Genomic DNA, 18,061 nt, shown 5'->3' on the forward strand with positions numbered 1-18,061 from the left:
GTGTTTGGATGTCTATTGGATGGTTAATGCAAATAGAAACATTTTGGTACTGCAATGGTGATTCATATGCATTTGTCGTTCATAGATAATGGCAAATAACATAAGGCAACTGGATGCTGTTCTGATTAACCAACTTTCTTTTAAATTTTAATTTCAAGGTGAATTCTACTAATCAAATTAACTTACTCTGAGTATGTGGATTGGAATTTAAGGTTTATGACGAGTTTGGTGATATTCAGTATGTAGTGCTATTGCCCTGCTGATTTCTCTAAACTTGTGAATTGCATATCAAATGTCCTCGTGTAATTCTCCTGATTCCTGAAAAAGAGAACTTTGTATGCAGCAAGTTCCTGAGGAGATTGAGAGAGTCATGGTTGGCATAGAAGCTTATTTGAGCATCAGAAAACGCACATGTGATGTTGGGTTCTCAGTTTTTGAGCTTGATGATGAAAATCAGAATGTTCGTGATGAAAAGGTGTGGTTTTGTTCCAAGTTTCTAATCTTCTTGTGGATATCAATTTCAATTGTATGGTTTATCTTCTCAAAGTTTGGAACTTCAAATGGAATTTTACATTGGGACTTTCGGTGATATGGTTCATGCATTAAATTTCTAGTTGAATGGGGTTATAGACATTATTTTTTGGAGATAGACATATAAGTATATTAATTTCGATATTTCAAATATGCAATATATTAATAGGAATTCAATATTGCAACTAGATTACGTAATAAAAAAGTAACTTGGATAATAAACTAATAAGTTTATACCATTTCTACTTGAAGCAGCACCTCTAGTGTAATTTTTATTTAACAATAAGCCCCCAATGCTCCTCAGCCACTGAATTCAAAGCTTTTTTTATGTGAAAATGTTAAGAAGGGGGAATCCCTATTATAAAAACAAAGGGGTGGAGTCCCTATCTTACTTAACAAGATTGAAGAACAAAGAAAAAAATTTGAAAATAAAATAAAGAGAGCAGAACATAAAACAATTTGTTTTACTTTAAAATATTTGAACAGAAAATAATGTACTGCAAAAAAAAAGAATGGAAAAGAAAGGTTTTAGTGCAAAAAATATTAGACTCAAAAAAGAAAACCGTGGAGGCATGGCTTCCTTGTTTCATTGCAATTAGAAAAATACAGAATAGAGAAGATGCTTACAGCTAAAATGAACTTTGGTGAAGCTCTGTAGGTAACCCAGGTCCTTCCGGAGTTGGGGTGTTTTTAGAGATGAGGAAGTGTGCTGGTCCTATTCTCGGGCCCAATTGGGATAGGAGATTCTCTAAGGGTAGAAGTGATGGCTTACTCCAAGGCCTCAGATTAGCTAAACAATTGGTGCTGCAATAGATAGAAGTGAAAGGGGACTCCAAGTTGGTAATGAGATGGCTGCAAACGAGAAGCTTCGGCACTTGGTCATTCAGACAAGTGGAATGGCCAATGCTTTAGCAAAACACAGAGTAAATAGGGAGGCTTTGTTTTGGGATTGTTTGTAAGAATGTCTATTGACAGCATAGTTGTCAAGGCGACGCCTAGGCGACAAGGCGCCCTTGGAGGCTTGCCTTGCCCAGTCGCCTAGCAGTTTTGTATACTGTCTTATAAAATACTTTTATATTGTTACTTTTTTGAGACTATAATTATAAAATAGACATTATTAAACAGAAATATTCATTTTTTGTGTTTATAAACTATTTTCTTTTTATTATTTTCTTATTTGTTAGAGTTTAATCAACACAAACATTGCTAACTGCTGTATTGAACCCTCAAGGACTTCAGAATTTGAACCAATAAGTAAGGGAAAAACTTAATGTTTTGTCTAATCAACACATTTCTTCCTCCACATCTTCTTCTTTTCCTTCCTCCACCTCTTCTTTTCTTCTTTTCCTAAAACAAAAATAGGGGTTCAGTCCCCTTATTTTTTGAATTTTCTTTTCTTTCTTCTTTTTCTTCTCATAAATATGTTGATTTTCTAGGCATAAACATGAAGTTTATAATTTTCTTATGAAAATTATGGATAGTTATTAAGGAAAGATGGTTATGGAACCTAGGGAACTACCTAGGATATGTATTTTTCACTTAAGAAAATCCATCGCCTAGGCGACAAGGCGGCCCCCTGTCGCCTAGCCTCGCCTTGGTGCCTTGAAAACTATGATTGACAGTTCACCATCTTTGTTTGGGTGGTAACTGTTGTAATTCTTTAATTAATCTAATCAGTGAATGTTACTGTTTCCTATAAAAAAATGCTTACAGCTAAAAATTAAAGAAAAAAGAAAGGGGCAGAGCTCCTGTTTTACTGCTCTAAAATAAAGAGAAAAGAAAGGGGATAGGCTGACAGGGTCCCTGTTTTAATGCCAAAGCAGCAGCAGCAGCAGAAGAGAAGCAGGCGGAGAACATATGCAAACTTTTTTTTTAATCAGCAAATGGAATCCACCAGGTTAATGATAAAATCCAGTACAATTGTTGGATGATTCCAGCCCAGAGTTTTACAAGTTTGCCCAAAACAAAATTGGTCTGTCAACTCCCTGTTTAGCTAGAGCATCAGCAACCTCATTTGCAGATCTTCTCACCAGCTGAAGTTTGAATTTAATTGCTTTGCAATGACATCAATTTCCATAAAATTATGCCTGTATTTTCAAGGTGCTGGTTTGATTTGTTTTGCCCAATGAATCACTAGTTTTGAGTCACCTTCAATTTCCAAGCCTCTGAGACTCAGCTGACATGCTAATCGCAATCCTTGTAACAATGCCAAGGTTTCTGCCTTGACAGCATCTCCTAATCCAACTGGACCTGAATACAGCAGTACCATTGAACCTTGGTGATCTCTAATCACTCCTCCAATGCCTACTCTTCTTACCCATAGAGCTACCATCAAAGTTCAGCTTCAGCTTATTAGCAGGCTGGAGCTTCCAACGCACCTGCACTTCTTTTGTGTGTCCACCTGTTTGCATTACTTCAGACCAAGATCTAATAATATCGTTGACTGACAACACTCTAAAAATCTTCAATGTTTTTACCCAATGTGCAGCTCTTAATAGAGTAGCTTTCATTAGCTCCTCCTTTGTTCCGCTTTTCTCACAGAAAGTTCTATTATTCCTTTCTTTCCATATTGTCTAAACCAGTGCTGCTCTAAATGCCCTCTACATGATCGTCCCTCTCTTCTCCTTGAGTCTGAGGAAGTTGGGGTTGAATAAACTTACCACTTCTTGTGGGAGAACCCATCTGCAACTGAAGAGAGAACAGACGTATTCCCAAATTCCAAATACAAATGGACAGGAGATTTATAAGTGAATTATGGAAACTTGCTCAGTCTGTGCCTCTGTGGGGGTGTTTATCAAGGAGTTGTTGTTCTCTTGCTTTGAACCGCAAGCTGTTTTTCTCTTGTTCAATCCCTAATTTCCAATGAAACATAAATAAAAAAGTTGCCAAGAAATAGAAAAACATGTTAAGATATTTTATATTGATAATGATATATTGTAGCAGGTGTAACTTAAAAATGCAGGATAAGTAGTAAATAGGGAGGTGTGAGGTGATGGTGTTTGTCAATGCGCGGAGAGGCCTGCTAATGGGGCATCTGGGAACATCATTGTGATGTGGTTGAAGCTCGGGAGGTATTTATAAGTCTGCTGGAGTTTTCTCTTTGTTTGTGAGGGGTTGGAATGGTTGAAGCTTGGGAGGTGTTTATAAGTCTGCTGGTGTAGATGGGCCAGTAGATGGCAGTCTTTGAGGGGCATACATGTAATATCAACAAAACAAGGTTCCCTTCTGGGGGATGTGAATTTTGGCAGAGATGTTATCTTAATGCCTTTTAGTGACTTCATGAACAGAATGAGCTTGATTGATTTGCCCTTGCAGGGTGCTGCTTTCACTTGGAGTAATTTCATCTCTATTCCAGCTGTGTCAAGTCTGGATTGTCTCCTTGTTAATGGTGATTGGGTATAGTCATTTCCAGAAATCGTACAAAGAACCTTGCCTCATTCAACTTCTGATCACTTGCCGCTGCTTCTGCAATTTGGTGAGGTTACCTGAAAACTAGGCCTGTTCAGATTTGAGGTGATCAAAGCCACTGTATTCTATGAGAAGGTGAAAGATTGGTGTGTAGTTGTAGATGCCTCAGCTAACTTTTGTTCAGAAGTTAAAATTTGTCAAGAACAAAATAAGGAGTGGAGCTCTAATGCTTTTGGGAGTCTGTAGTCGCGCAAGGAAAGGATATTGGATACAGTCTCAGAGCTAGATGGGAAGGGAGTTTGAAGTAGTTCAGAGGAGAATCTTTGTAGGAGGCTAGTGGCTTGGAATGAGTTCTGCAGGCAATGTTGTATAGAAGTGCCCTAGTGTAAAAAATCTATGGTGTTATGGTTGATATGAGGGGATAAGAACACCATATTTTTCCATCAAAGGGCTAGTGCAAGGAGAAGGTAGAACTTACTTCAATGATCAATCAAGGCCAATGGCAGGTTGTTGGACTCTCGAGAAGAGGTATTAAATGGCATTATCTCTTATTACAAGGATCTATATGCAGAAGGGAAGGTAATCAGACCACAGTTAGGTGGTGTTATTTTTTATCAGCTTGGAGATGTGGGCAGCATTACAGGAGCTCAATGGGGACAAAGCCCTAGGCCCTAATGGATTCCCAATAGGGTTCTACACCTAGTGTTGGGATTTTTTTGAAGGCCTATTTGCTATTCACAGTGAAAGATTTTTAGAGAAGTGATGATCTCTAAAAGTGGCTGGAGTTGCTGACCTCAAGGAGCAAAATCTAATTTCATCTCCCTAATCCCTAAAATGGCTGGAGTTGCTGACCTCAAAGATTTCTGCCCAATCAGCCTCATAGGAAGTTTTTATAATATCATCTCTAAGCTGTTGTAAACCCGTTTGAGAACAGTCTTAGGGACCGAGGAAAGCAGCTTGGCACCTTGGAACTATACACATGCTTTGAGGGAAATTGATCTCCTAGCAAAGAGGATTAATCCTAAGTTCAACTGGGTAAGAAGAACTGCAAATGGGATAGCGGATGTATTAGCAAAACAGGGAGTTGAAAAACCTCTTTTAGTTTGGGCAAGATTTTAATCCGATGTAACTAGGGCTGGTGGGAATTTTCTGACTGTTGTACTAAGTTTGACTTAATTAATTAATGAAATTCTTTTGCTGTTAAAAAGGGTTTATATTTTTTGTGTGGCGTAGAACAATTTCTGTTGCCTTTGTGGTGTAGATTCCAAATCTGTTCACCATCTGTTGCTCCATTTCTCGTTTACTTTTCGGATTTGGTGCCCCACTTTTTTCAGCTGTTCTAGGTGCGTTGGACTTTCTGTGTTACTTTGGCTGAGGTGTTTGCCAGAGAGAGGGATGTTTCTCTGGAATTGTTTTCCATTTGCAATCTGCTAGGCAGTGTGGAAGGAGTAGAACTGCAGAGTTTTTGAATCTAAATGAACTCCAGTTGAAAATGTCAACAGTAAGGTGGAACGGAACTTGAAGAGATGGACTAGTGTTTCAAGGCTTTTTGGTGGAACTCTAGCCAAGTTTTTTACTGAAAACTGGATTTCTATCATTTTTAGATTCTCTGTATGGTGAGCTGAATGTAAATGTTTCTATGCATATATAAGCACAATTTTTGTATATGTTAAGGGCTTATCATCCTTCTATAGTCATTTTAGTTGTCTAGACTCTAGACAAGTGCTTAAAATATTTTTTTTTTGATGAATGAACAAGTGCTTAAAATATTACTATGGTTGTTCCTTTTGGGCGCTTCAGCTATTTGTTAAGAGGTGTGCTTCCTAAAAGTTCTTCCTTCCTCTTGGTGATTTCTTATCTCTTTTGTTTGTGCCTCCTGGTTTTAATAAAATTTTCCTTTGCTTTAAAAAAATAATGTTACACTAAACTGTTATACAAGTACTAAACCCGATCTAGGCAATTCAGGACAAATCTGGATTGGAGGAGGTATCAGAAACATGCTGGAGGCACCATTCTGGTTTACTTGGTTTCTATTGGAGAAGGTGATTCTGTGAAGGCTGAGGTAATACTGTTAAATATGGGAGTGCTTACTGTATGTCTGGAATTTGGTCCATTGGGAGTGGAAGGTGATTTCCAAGAGGCCATTGTGTCGATGAAAGCAGGAGATGATGGGCCTTGGGTCCTAAAACACTCCACTAGAGAGTCTAGATATTTGATCCAAATAAAAAAATCCATAAAATTATGAAACCAGCATTACAACTTTATGCGTTAACTTAGCAGCCTTGGTTGGCTGCTCCATTTAGTACTTAGTAGTAGGAAAAAGCAGATTCTTTGGTCTCTAGTTGCTTCCATCGGATCATAGTTGTCAAGGCGACCATGGGGCGCCTAGGCGCCGCTATATAATCATATTCATATATATTAATGATAGGTTCGCCTGTTAAAAACTGAAGTGAGAAGTGAGAACAATGACTGAATCAGTGAAGGGAGGAGAGGAGTATAGGGCGGAGCCCCTGTTTTTTCAAAAAAAAAGTGAAGGACTGAGGAGTATAGGGGCGGGGCCCCTGTTTTTTTGAAAAAAAATGAAAAAATGTCTGAGCCGAGAAGAGAGAACTCTGGACTGATTCGACTGAAATCTGGAAAAGAAAAAGAAGAAATAAGAAGAAGATGACTGAATTAGTGAAGGGAGGAGAGAAGTATAGGGCGGAGCCCCTGTTTTTTCAAAAAAAAAAAAGCGAAGGACTGAGGAGTATAGTGGTGGAGCCCTTGTGTTTTTGAAAAAAAAAATGAAAAAATGTCTGAGTTGAGAAGAGAGAACTCTGGACTGATTCGACTGAAATCTGAAAAAGAGAAAGAAGAAGAAGAAGAAATAAGAAGAAGATGAGTGCAGAAAGGGAGGAACGGAGCCCCTGTTTTTTCGAAAAAAAAGGAAAAAATGTCTGAGATCTGGAAAAAATGTCTGAGGTGCGATGGAGTTCGGCTGGGGCTTGAATCCTTCGGTTCCCCTCCTCTCCAATCGAACCAAAAAAAACCCTTATGACATAAAGAAAAAAAGGCTGTATACTTGGTCTTAATACTAAAATGATATCATGTAATCAGATTTATTTTAAAAGAATAAAACATCCAATAAAATATCAAAACAATAAATTTAAAAAAATATCAAAACAATAAATTAAAAAAATAGTTTTTAGATGAATGTAGTCGCCTAATATGCAAAACTTGTGGCGTTTGGGCAAGGCAACCATGAAAAACCGCCTAGGTGCCGCCTTGACAACTATGCATCGGATCATGATGTAATTGTTGGCCTTCTCCACCCACAAAATGAAATGTATGTGATGTGTTTCAGTGTTTATACAAACTGGATAAAGTTAATAGACACCATCATATTTAATTTTGAACTTGCATATGCTATTTCAGTTATGCAAAAAATGAAAGGATAACTTTGGGAATAAGTTGAGTCTAGTTCCTTGTACACCTCTCACTTTTAGTAAGGGTATTTTTAAGCACTCTTGCTGCACAACGTTACTTGGACACTTTTGTTGTGCACTTCAGACTTCTCAGAGGCCACACCATAGCTATTCAGACATGTGGTTGTGTGAAGCATCAATTTAATGAAATATTTACCATATTTAAATATGGATATAACCTTTTCAAAAAGAAAGATGATCCATGGCTATCCAACTGTTGTTAGTAGGAAAGCAATGTCCACTCTTGTTCTGCTTTTGGATTCCTGTTTTAACGAACTTTTTTATCATAACTTGGTCTCTCCACCAACCATTATCCATAAAAAAAACTTAGTTCTCCATTGCTGACCTGAAATCATTGATTTAAATACACTATATACTTTTATTGTTGCAAATGGTGCATGTATAATGGCTTATCATTATTGTGTCATTCATTAAGATGAACTGAGAGTTTTTGTCAGACAAATAAGTACCCTTTAAGTTTTTATACAGTTATTTTCTGTCAGATATGTTTTGCAATTAAAATTTGATTTTTTTATTTCTTGCTTAACATATCATCATTATCATCATCATCTAAGCCTTATCCCAACTATATGGGGTTGACTACATGAATCTTGTTTTGCTATTCCATTAGTGTCATATCCATTGTTAAATTTGAGCACCCAAATCGTTTCTTAATACCTCACCTACGTCTTGTTTGGTCTGCAGCTAGCTTTTCTAGCCCTTCAACTTGCAACAGATCGCTTTTTGTTTAACATATAATTTATTTATTTATTCTTTTTGTGATTGGTTTTTTTCCCTTACCAGGACTTTTTAGAAGATTTATGGGATCGAATACAAGCTTTATCCAGCAATGGATGGAAGCCTGATAGTGGTACGATTTTGTTGTTGTTTTGCCTTCTGTTTTGATCAATGTTGTTGTGTTACCTTTTCTTTTATGTTTTGTTTTATCTTTAGCAATGATAGTTGCTTCTCTTTGGCTCTATGTTATCTGTTTGTTATATTTGTAGACCATGTGGGAAGTTTTACCATTTATATAGCTGAAAAAGTTTGCAAGGATATTTTCTTTTTTATTTTGGGAATTTCTGTTATCTTTGTGTCTATCTGTGCGTACTCTCTTTGTTTAAGTCCTTAGTCTTATAGTTCTTTACACCATAATTGTTGACATCTTTAATATTTGAGGTAGAAAGTAGAGAAAAACTATGGTTGCTGTACTGTATTTTGCTGTGAGTAAATAACTTGCCAGTAGAAATTATGATACCATTCAGGATACGATTCAATTAAACCCTCTTGTGATTTACAATATGATTACGATTTTCAGAAATCGGTGAAAAGGGCATGGTTTTTTCTTGCCACCCTCAAGTTTTGGAAGGAATAAAAGAGTTGTATTGAATGTATGATAGAGAAATATTTTTCAAAAAAGGGTATGATAGGGAAATCACTATTAGAGAGTTGTGGTCTGGGCCTGGCCCAAGCTAGGTTTTGCACCATATATAATGGGCTGCTAAACATAGTCCCTGGCCTGCCGGGCTTTTAGGCCTACAATATATATTAATCCAGGCCTGACAAAGAAGAATCTGATAAGCTACACAGGAAAACTGAGCTACTTCGAGGGAGCTCTTCCTCCTAAGAAAGAAGATAAAAAGAAGGAGAAGAATTCTGGTAATGTTTTCTGCTCTACCTCAGACTTTCACAGAGATATTTATACTACTCCTCATGCATATCAGCCTGATTTACCCACACATGGCGGGGGGGTGGATTAGTTATGCTGACGTGTCTTCCTGGAGTAGACAAATTTGATAGGGGGTGCCACACGAGATATCTTTGGTAGACTGCCTGGCTGAACCCTCAGAACCTGAGATGGCTGGATCGGGGTTCTATCAGAATCACTTTTGAAGGTCCACACTCAAGACAGGCATGAAAGCCTGTGAACTTGGGGTTATTCCAGTTGATTCGACTAGCTCATGTGTGACCTGTATGGGATTCTTTCAATAAAATGAATCAAAGGTTTGATTTGATATCATGATATCAATGTTTTGAAGAGATTGAAAAAGTCTTTTAGGCTTATTTAAATTGGAAATTGTTTCTTCGGTAGCAATTATTTCTATGTTTAGCTGCATTTATTAGGAAGGCAATTGTGTTGTAGATTTGAAGTTCATCTATAGATGTCATCGTAAACAGACTTTTGAGAAATCCGACTCTGCTGATTCCATTTAATTGAATATTATAACAGGTATATCATTTAATTGTATATTATTATTAAAAAATCTTTTAAGCTTATTTAAATTTCTTATTGAAGTGTTGTTCCATTGCTAAATCACCACCACCTATGACCTAGAGCATCCTGTTCAAACAATTTCATAAACCCATTACTTAACATACAGTACTTGTTTCCCTTGGATATTTCTTGGGAACCTCTTACTTTGTTTTCTAGTTAGGTTTTCAGCCATTTGTCCACTAGTTCTACATTAAATCTGTGTGGAAGAATTCCAGCTACAACTAAACTGTGCACATTTAAAAATTGTAATGTCATTGAAGTATAGAATTCTTTGGCAGATTGCCAATGATGGAGATATGTATTCTTTGTCTAACATTGGGTTTGAATTCTTTAGAACTGTTTTTTTCCTAGAAAAAAGGAAAAACTGCTAAAGCTTACTTTGAAGTTTCAATTTTGTTAGTCATTTTGCCTCTTCAAATTCAGAAATTGTGCAAAACAATGTAGAAAATCCAAGTAAAATTGGCAAATATTTCAATCTATTAGAAAACTATAAAGTATATTTATGAAACTTTAGTAAATCTTAAGTGACGTATATTATACACTAAAACATAAATGGATGAGGATAGTAACCAACCAACCATAATCATCATATATATTGTATGATTGTTATAAAGAGTTAATTGTTTTCAAGTTAAATACTGAACTAAAAAAATCTAGTTGAGATTTGTTGATTTGAAGATCAGAATCAATAATTTTAAATACCACTTCTTAAATTTATGGAAACACGTGATTCCAGAATTTTCTATGCTGCATGATTGTGCAATATTTTGACATATGTATGTTTGCGCATACATAGTTTGGAATTTTCTGATTCAGGAAGTTTTGTTTCACCTGTTGGGAAAATTGGGAAATTTCTAGAAAATTTGTATGCATTGGCAAAACTGTGAACACTGTTTAGAACCCTTCATTTTTTTAATGTTTCTATATTGATTTAAACCAAAACTCATATGAATGTTTTTTCCATTTCTTATGGAAATTGCATTTATGATTTATGGTGTTACCTACATTTTGTTAATGTATATTGCTTGAGTGATATTATTGGCCACAGAGGTGGTATGTATATATGTTTAACATACATGTAAAAAAGTGGAGTAGCGGTAAAATTGGTTCACGGGAGAGCTTTATAATGCAATGTTGTCAGACTTTGGATGAAGAAAAATTTTGGTCACTGGGTCACCAGTTGAGTGGTTAAACCATCCAATTGATTGTTTGGCTCTCGAATAAAATATTAGAAGCTATTTTAAATCAAAATGAGCATAAAACAATAAATATTACAGGTTACAACAGCAATTGACACATGTTTTGGCTGCTGGGTCCCTGTTTGAATGGTCTGACCATCATTCACGGAGATTCCAAAGTAGTGGTGGACTGGTTAATGAAAGGGGAAGGAGTCTCTTGGCATCTGAGGAATGGCCTTAGGAGGTTCAAATGGCTTTCTAGGGACATGTCCATTCAAGTCCTATGGGTCAGAAGATCTGCCAACTGTTTGGCAGAGTCTTGCTAAGCAAGGAGTACAAAGGCAGTCTATGTTTTGGGATCAGTTGTAATTCTTAGGGTTTAAACACACGGTGTCTATTTGTATCCTTTGCAACTTCTTGTTGTGTTTCATTATTTATTAATGAATTCATTTTCTAGTTCCATTATCTATTTGAGCTGTATTGATATAATTTAATATGAAACCTTTCCTTCTGTTTTTCTAGTTCCCAGACCTCACCTTTCGTTTGAAGCTCAGTTGGTTGGTGGGAAGTCTCATGATTTTGCTCCTATCAGCTGTCCTGACCATCCTCAGCCCCCTTCTACACTTTCTGGGATTACCTGTGGCAAACAAAGGCATGAAGCTGAATTGAAGTATCCCCGAAGACTTCGCAGGCTTAATATATTTCCTGCAAGCAAAACTGAGGTAATTGCCTGGGCAAAGATCTTGAGCATTTGTTGTTTGTTGTTGAAAGACTTACTTGCATGATTCTACATTTTAACATTCGAATGCTTAGGTGGTTTATTATGTGCTTTATGATTTGATCTTTGGAGTCTCACACTGTTTTTGGAAAGTTAGCTAGAATCGTTCTAGGCCTCAAGTTCTCATATTTATGATGGCTTTCCACTTGAGCTGCTCTAGTCTTCTTTGAACACATCATTATGGACATTTATAATGTGAATATAAGAATGAAGTTGTCTTAGTTTTGACATTACCTAAGCATTTTATCTTTTCTTTTTCAAAAATCTTGTGTCGGAATCCTTTTTCCAAATCTTATGATTTTTGTTTGAATCCTACAACTTGATTCGTGAATATTATGATTTGTGCAATGCATGTGATTTTAATCACTTCAATTAAGAATTAACTCTCTACCTTCAGGTAAAAGAGTCGTATTTTTCACTTTGTAGTTTTGTCAAAGAAGATTTGTTTTTAAATCCCTGCCCAGAACATGTTTATTTTCCTTCATATATTCATATGTAGGATAAAGAGCCTTTTTTTCTAATTGACTGTAGAATTTTGTATTAAATGCCTTAGAGGTAATTCTCTTACTTGTCCAGACTAGGCAGCAGGGATGATACATACGAACTGCATAAATTTGACCATACAATAAAGAAGAAAATCAATCTTTCTGAATTACAAAAGAACCTCAGGCCCATGCATTCCCCAATTACATCCTTGTATGGTGTTAGCTATTCTAGTGATCCACCTGGTTTGAAAGGGTTTGGCCTCCTTAGCTAAATCTCTATACTTTTAGGGTGACTTCTGCTCTGAAATAAGCCAAGAAAGTACGGAGAAGTACGAAAACACATGATGCAGAGTTCTGAATTCCAGCCCCCCCCCCCCCCCCCCCCCTACAACTAGCCCTCTCCCCCCCTATAAACCACATCCTTCCCGTGAATTTTGTAATCTGAAGAGCTATACTCGGAGTAGCAAGGAGGAGAAGAGAACCACAGAACTGAAGAGAATGTCGAACTGTACTAGCCAGCCGACCAGTTTTTTATTTATAGATGAATATAGTACAAGGTACAAGAAATTATTGGGATGCCCCTGATTAGTGATGGGACACCCAGATGACTTAAATCATTAAACAGGATTAGGCCCATTAACACAGGCCCAGTTACAAGATAAGTTAAACATAAGACTGGGCTAATAAGAACTCTTATCAGCCGAACATCACTCTAACATTCTAACACTCCCCCTCAAGCTAAGCATGGATATCAATCATGTTTAGCTTGCCATGTATGTCCCTGAACTTTGTTGATGCCAACCCTTTTGTTAATACATCTGCAATCTACATCTTTGATGGAGTATAAGGCACAGAGAGTTCTCCTGAAATAATTCTCTCTCTGACAAAGTGTCGATCAATTTCAATATGTTTTGTCCTGTCATGCTGCACGGGATTGTTGGCAATGTTGATAGCAGCTTTATTATCACAATACAGTTTGAGAGGACCCTCAGTCTTGATACCAAGCTCATTAAGGAGAGTTTTGAGCCATAAGAGTTCAACAATCCCGTATGCCATAGCCCGACATTCTGCTTCTGCACTTGATCTAGCCACAACATTCTGCTTCTTACTACGCCATGTGACTAGGTTTCCTCCCAAGAATGTACAGTAACCTGAGGTTGATTTTCTGTCTCCAACAGACCCAGCCCAATCAGCATCAGTGTAGGCTTCAATTTCAAGTCTGTTGTTTTTTCTGAATAGAATTCCTTTCCCTGGGCATGTCTTCAAGTATCTGAGGATTCTTTCCACTGCTCTCATATGAGGGGCCTTTGGTGAGTGCATGAATTGACTGACAACATGCACTGCATAGGCAATGTCTGGCCGAGTAAGGGATAAGTATATCAGTTTTCCTACCAATTTTTGGTACCTTTCCTTATCACAGTATTCCTCACCCATTGATTCTTGTAATCCATGGCTTGGTTCTATTGGAGTGTCTACTGGCCTGCACCCCATCATGCCTGTTTCCTCTAGGAGATCTAGCACATACTTTCTTTGACATATGTAGATTCCTTCTCTTGATCTAGCAACTTCAATCCCAAGAAAGTATCTCAGATTTCCCAGTTCTTTGATCTCAAATTCTGATGCTAAGAACTCCTTCAGCCTCTTCATCTCTTTCACATCATTTCTAGTAATCACCATATCATCCACATACACAATGAGTACTGTAAGTTTGTCATCCTGTCTCCTTGTAAACAATGTATGATCTGCACTGCTCTGAGTGTACCCTACTTTCTTCATGGCCAAACAAAGTCTCTCAAACCATGCCCGGGGAGATTGCTTCAAACCATATAATGCTTTCCTTAGTTTACATACATTTTTTCCAACATCATATCCAGGTGGGGGGTTCCATGAATACCTCTTCATGAAGATCACCATTTAGGAAGGCATTATTCACATCCAGCTGATGAAGTCCCCAAGAGAATTTTGCTGCTAGTGACAGTAGAACCCTGATTGTGTTGAGCTTTGTTACTGGGGCAAAGGTTTCCTTGTAGTCAATTCCTTCCTTTTGTGTAAATCCCTTTGCCACAAGTCTGGCCTTGTACCTCTCAATTGACCCATCTTCCCTGTGCTTTACTGTGAATACCCACTTGCACCCAACAATGCCTTTCCCCTCTGGCAGGTCCACCAATTCCCACGTCCTTGCTTTCATTAGGGCTTTCATCTCCTCATTCATGGCTTCTTTCCAACTTGGATCAGATGCCGCCTCTGAATACCTGGAAGGGATACATACAGAGGAAAGAGCAGACACAAAGGAATGATAGGCAGGGGATAAGTGTGAGTAAGAAACATAATCAGCTATGGGATGCCGATTGGTACAAGAACGAATAGGCTTACGGAGAGCAATAGGAAGATCCAAATCTGAATTGAGTGAGTCAGAATTGCCTTGGATTGCAGAGACAAATTGATATGAGTTCAACTGGTTGCAATCATGAGGTTGAGGGGCCTTCTTCCTTCTACTGTATGTAAGTATCTCTTTCTCTTGTTTACTGGAACCTTCAGAAGCATCAATCGAATCTGGAGAAGTGACTGGCACAGTGGGAGTCTCTCTAGGTTGACCCGGAATGTTACAACTAGTAGTAGTGGAAGGTGATGAAATGGGAACAAAAAAGAAGGGAGAATGAGAATCCTCTTCCAACCCACTACTCTCCCTCTGAAGAGGATTTTAAGAAGACTGGAAGTAGGGTTGAGACTCAAAAAAGACTACATCTCTGGTGACATTTTTTCTTGGAGACAGGATCATAACACTTATACCCCTTTTGCGTAGGAGAGTACCCAAAAAATATTCCCTTTGTAGCCTTAGGATCCAACTTGGTTTTCTTTGGATCCTTCACATGTATGAAGCATGTACAAGCCAAAAACCCGTGGGGGAAGAGGAAATTCTGGAAGAGTGGGACACAAAACAGAGAAAGGGGTCTTCATATCCAATACCTTAGATGGCATCCGATTTATCAGGTATGATGCAATGAGAACACCTTGAGACCAATATTGCTTGGGCACATTGTGCTGGAAAAGAAGGGCTCGAGCTGTCTCCAATAGGTGCCTGTTCTTGCGCTCAGCAACCTCATTTTGCTGAGGGGTGTAAGCACATGATGATTGATGTAACATGCCTGCATCTTCCATGAATGAGTTCAGGGATCTTTCAAAATATTCAGCTGCATTGTCTGAATGGAATTGCTTGATCTTTTTATCAAATTGTGTTTCAACAATCTTGCAAAACATCATAGTTATCCGGGGAACTTCATCACGTCCTTTCAACAGATAAATCCAAGTGCACCGAGAATAATGGTCAATAAAACTGATAAAGTAACGGAAGCCATCAATGGAAACAATGGGTGAAGGACCCCAAACATCAGAATAAACCAAATCAAAAGGGGCTTGAATTTCATTACTAGAAATTGGATACATTGATCTACATTGTTTTGACATTTGACACACATCACAAATTAAACTCTGACTCGGAATGCCCTTACATAATTTGGGAAACAACATTGCTAAAGAAGAAAAGGACAAATGACCTAGCCTAGCATGCCACAAGTGCAGTCTAGCTATTGACTCTACACTTTCCGGACTAGTAGTAGAAGCTTGCAAGGCTGAGCTAACATCTTCATCAAAATAGTAGAGGCCCTCATACTCATGACCACTCCCAATCGTTCTTCTCGTCAATCTGTCCTGGAAGACACAATGAGAAGGAAAGAAAGTTATACTGCAGTTCAAATTTTTTGTAAGCTTTGAAACAAACAACAGATTTGAGGTAAGACTAGGAACATGTAGGACTGATTTAAGAGAGATCCTTGCTTAGGTCAACCACCCCCTTTCCAGAGATGGTGGAGAGGGACCCATCAGCTACTCTCATCTTATCCTGGCCAGACAACAAATGATATGTAGAGAATAAGGAGGACATATGTGTCATATGGTCAGTGGCTCCGGAATCAATCACCCAAGAGGTAGAATTAATTTAACTAGTTGCACTAAATGCAGAGGCTGTACCTGATTTGGCAAGAGAGGTGGAAGCTAAAGAATTGTTCTTCAGACGGGCTAATGCCCGGCTGAGAACCTCTACCTCACTAGCTGTGAAGCCCGAAGTACTTGGTCCAGAGGAGTCGGCAGCCTGCCTTGCGGTGGAAGAGGACACTGTCCGAGTACTCTGTGAGTTGTCACTACTGTTGTTGGTGGCAAGATTCCCACTTGTTGTGTGGCCCTTATGTTGCCTTTTGTCCTTTCTCAGAGCAGCTGGCTTCAGATGAGGGTACAAGACCCAACATTTCTCCTTTGTGTGTTTATCACCACCACAATGGGTACACTTGAGCGACTTCTTGTCTGAAAATCTATTCCCCTTAGTGGAGACCAAGGCTGAATGTTCTTCAGGTAGTTCTGTTGACTGTGTTTGGGAGTCAACTTGCATCTCCTTTCTCCTTACTTCTTCATTCCTCACCAGGTAGTAGACATGGTGAAGCTCAGGTAATTCATCTCTCCCTATAATCTGTGACCTTATACCTTCATATACAGGGTCAAGACCCGCCAGAAACTTGAAGGCTCTGCCCTCTTCAATCTGCTTGTCATGCCTCCCCTTATCATTGGCATTTTCCCAATCCAAAATCAAGTGATGGTCAAGCTCTTCCCTGAGGCCTTCCAGTGTTGCAAAGTAGGTTGCCACGGACATGTCTCCTTGCCTTAGGGCTGCAATGTCTTGGTTCAGCCTATAGATTCTAGCATTGTTCTTTTTCTAGCCATATGTCTTAGATACTTTCTCCCAAATTTTAGCAGCTGTAGGGAAGTGATGAACAGTTCTGGCCACCCTAGGTGTCATAGAGGCCAGCAACCAAGACATGACTGTGGCACTTTCCTTGCGCCACATGGTGTATTCAGGACTGCCAATTTCTGGTTGTTTCTTGTCTCCATCCAAATAGCCTGTGAGATCACGAGAGGTAATGAACAGCATTGCAGAGACGGACCACTCTCTGAAGTTATACTCATCCAGTAGTACACTTGTAATCTGCAAGCTGTGCAGATTAGGGTTTTCCAGGTTTGAGGACCTTGTGACAGGTCTGTTATCTCTAGAGGAAACTTCACCGGATAGTGGGGACATCTTGACTTCAGTCCAAGAGTTGTTCACAGTACTGTAGGTGGTTCTGTTAAGGACTGGCCGAAGTGGTCACAGTGTTCACAGTGCTGGTAGAAGTGTTCATAGTTCGGGTACAGTAGCAAGTAAATGTCTGTAACTGAACCAGTTCACAGTGCTGGTAAAAGTTAAAGGCTGCAACTGTGTAGTGCAGAAGTAGGGCTGACAACCGATCTGAAGAAAAAACTGTAACTGAAGTTGCTGCAGTACTGTAAGAGTCTTGCTGATGCACCGGAACTGCAACTGTAGAAGAAGCTAAGTCTTTACCACTTGTTCTGCACAAGTCTTGCTGGAGCACGAAGCTGCAACTGTAGAGGAAGTTCTCCCCCTTTCGGCTAGTGCTAGGACTGCTGAATCAGTCCTCAACCAGGTCTGTCTTATACAGACCTCTCTTAGTAGCCCAATAGCTACTACTTGCTGAAAATAATCTAGTAGGACATCTACTTCTGGGTCTTACTTCCCTTGAGTCCTACAACCAAGAGAAACCCTAGGTTCGAACTTGCTTTACTCTCTTACACTCCTAGGTCTTTACTGCAGCAACCCAGAAAAGGAAGAGAGAAGATGAAAAGACAGCAAGAGAAGAGAGTGTGCCTGCTGAAACCAGGAAGGAGCTAATGCTCTGATACCATGTAATCTGAAGAGCTATACTCGAAGTGGCAAGGAGGAGAAGAGAACCACAGAACTGAAGAGAATGTCGAACTATACTAGCCAGTCGACCAGTCTTTTATTTATAGATGAATATAGTACAAGGTACAAGAAATTACTGGGATGCCCCTGATTAGTG

The 18,061-nt window shown here is 38.7% G+C and overlaps 1 protein-coding gene across 1 annotated transcript in view; it reads left to right on the plus strand.

Moving 5' to 3' along the window:
- The window catches only part of ABH1 (ARM repeat superfamily protein), a 56,655-nt gene that overhangs the window by 21,607 nt on the left and 16,987 nt on the right, over positions 1-18,061 (plus strand). Inside the window, exons 8-10 of the mRNA XM_010261375.2 lie at positions 344-475; positions 8,208-8,274; positions 11,379-11,578. Of these exons, the coding sequence (XP_010259677.1) occupies positions 344-475; positions 8,208-8,274; positions 11,379-11,578 (399 nt within the window). The remainder of the gene's footprint in view (positions 1-343; positions 476-8,207; positions 8,275-11,378; positions 11,579-18,061) is intronic.

Source organism: Nelumbo nucifera, chromosome 3 (assembly GCF_055504915.1).
Source record: "Nelumbo nucifera cultivar China Antique chromosome 3, China Antique-T2T, whole genome shotgun sequence".
NCBI lineage: Eukaryota > Viridiplantae > Streptophyta > Magnoliopsida > Proteales > Nelumbonaceae > Nelumbo > Nelumbo nucifera.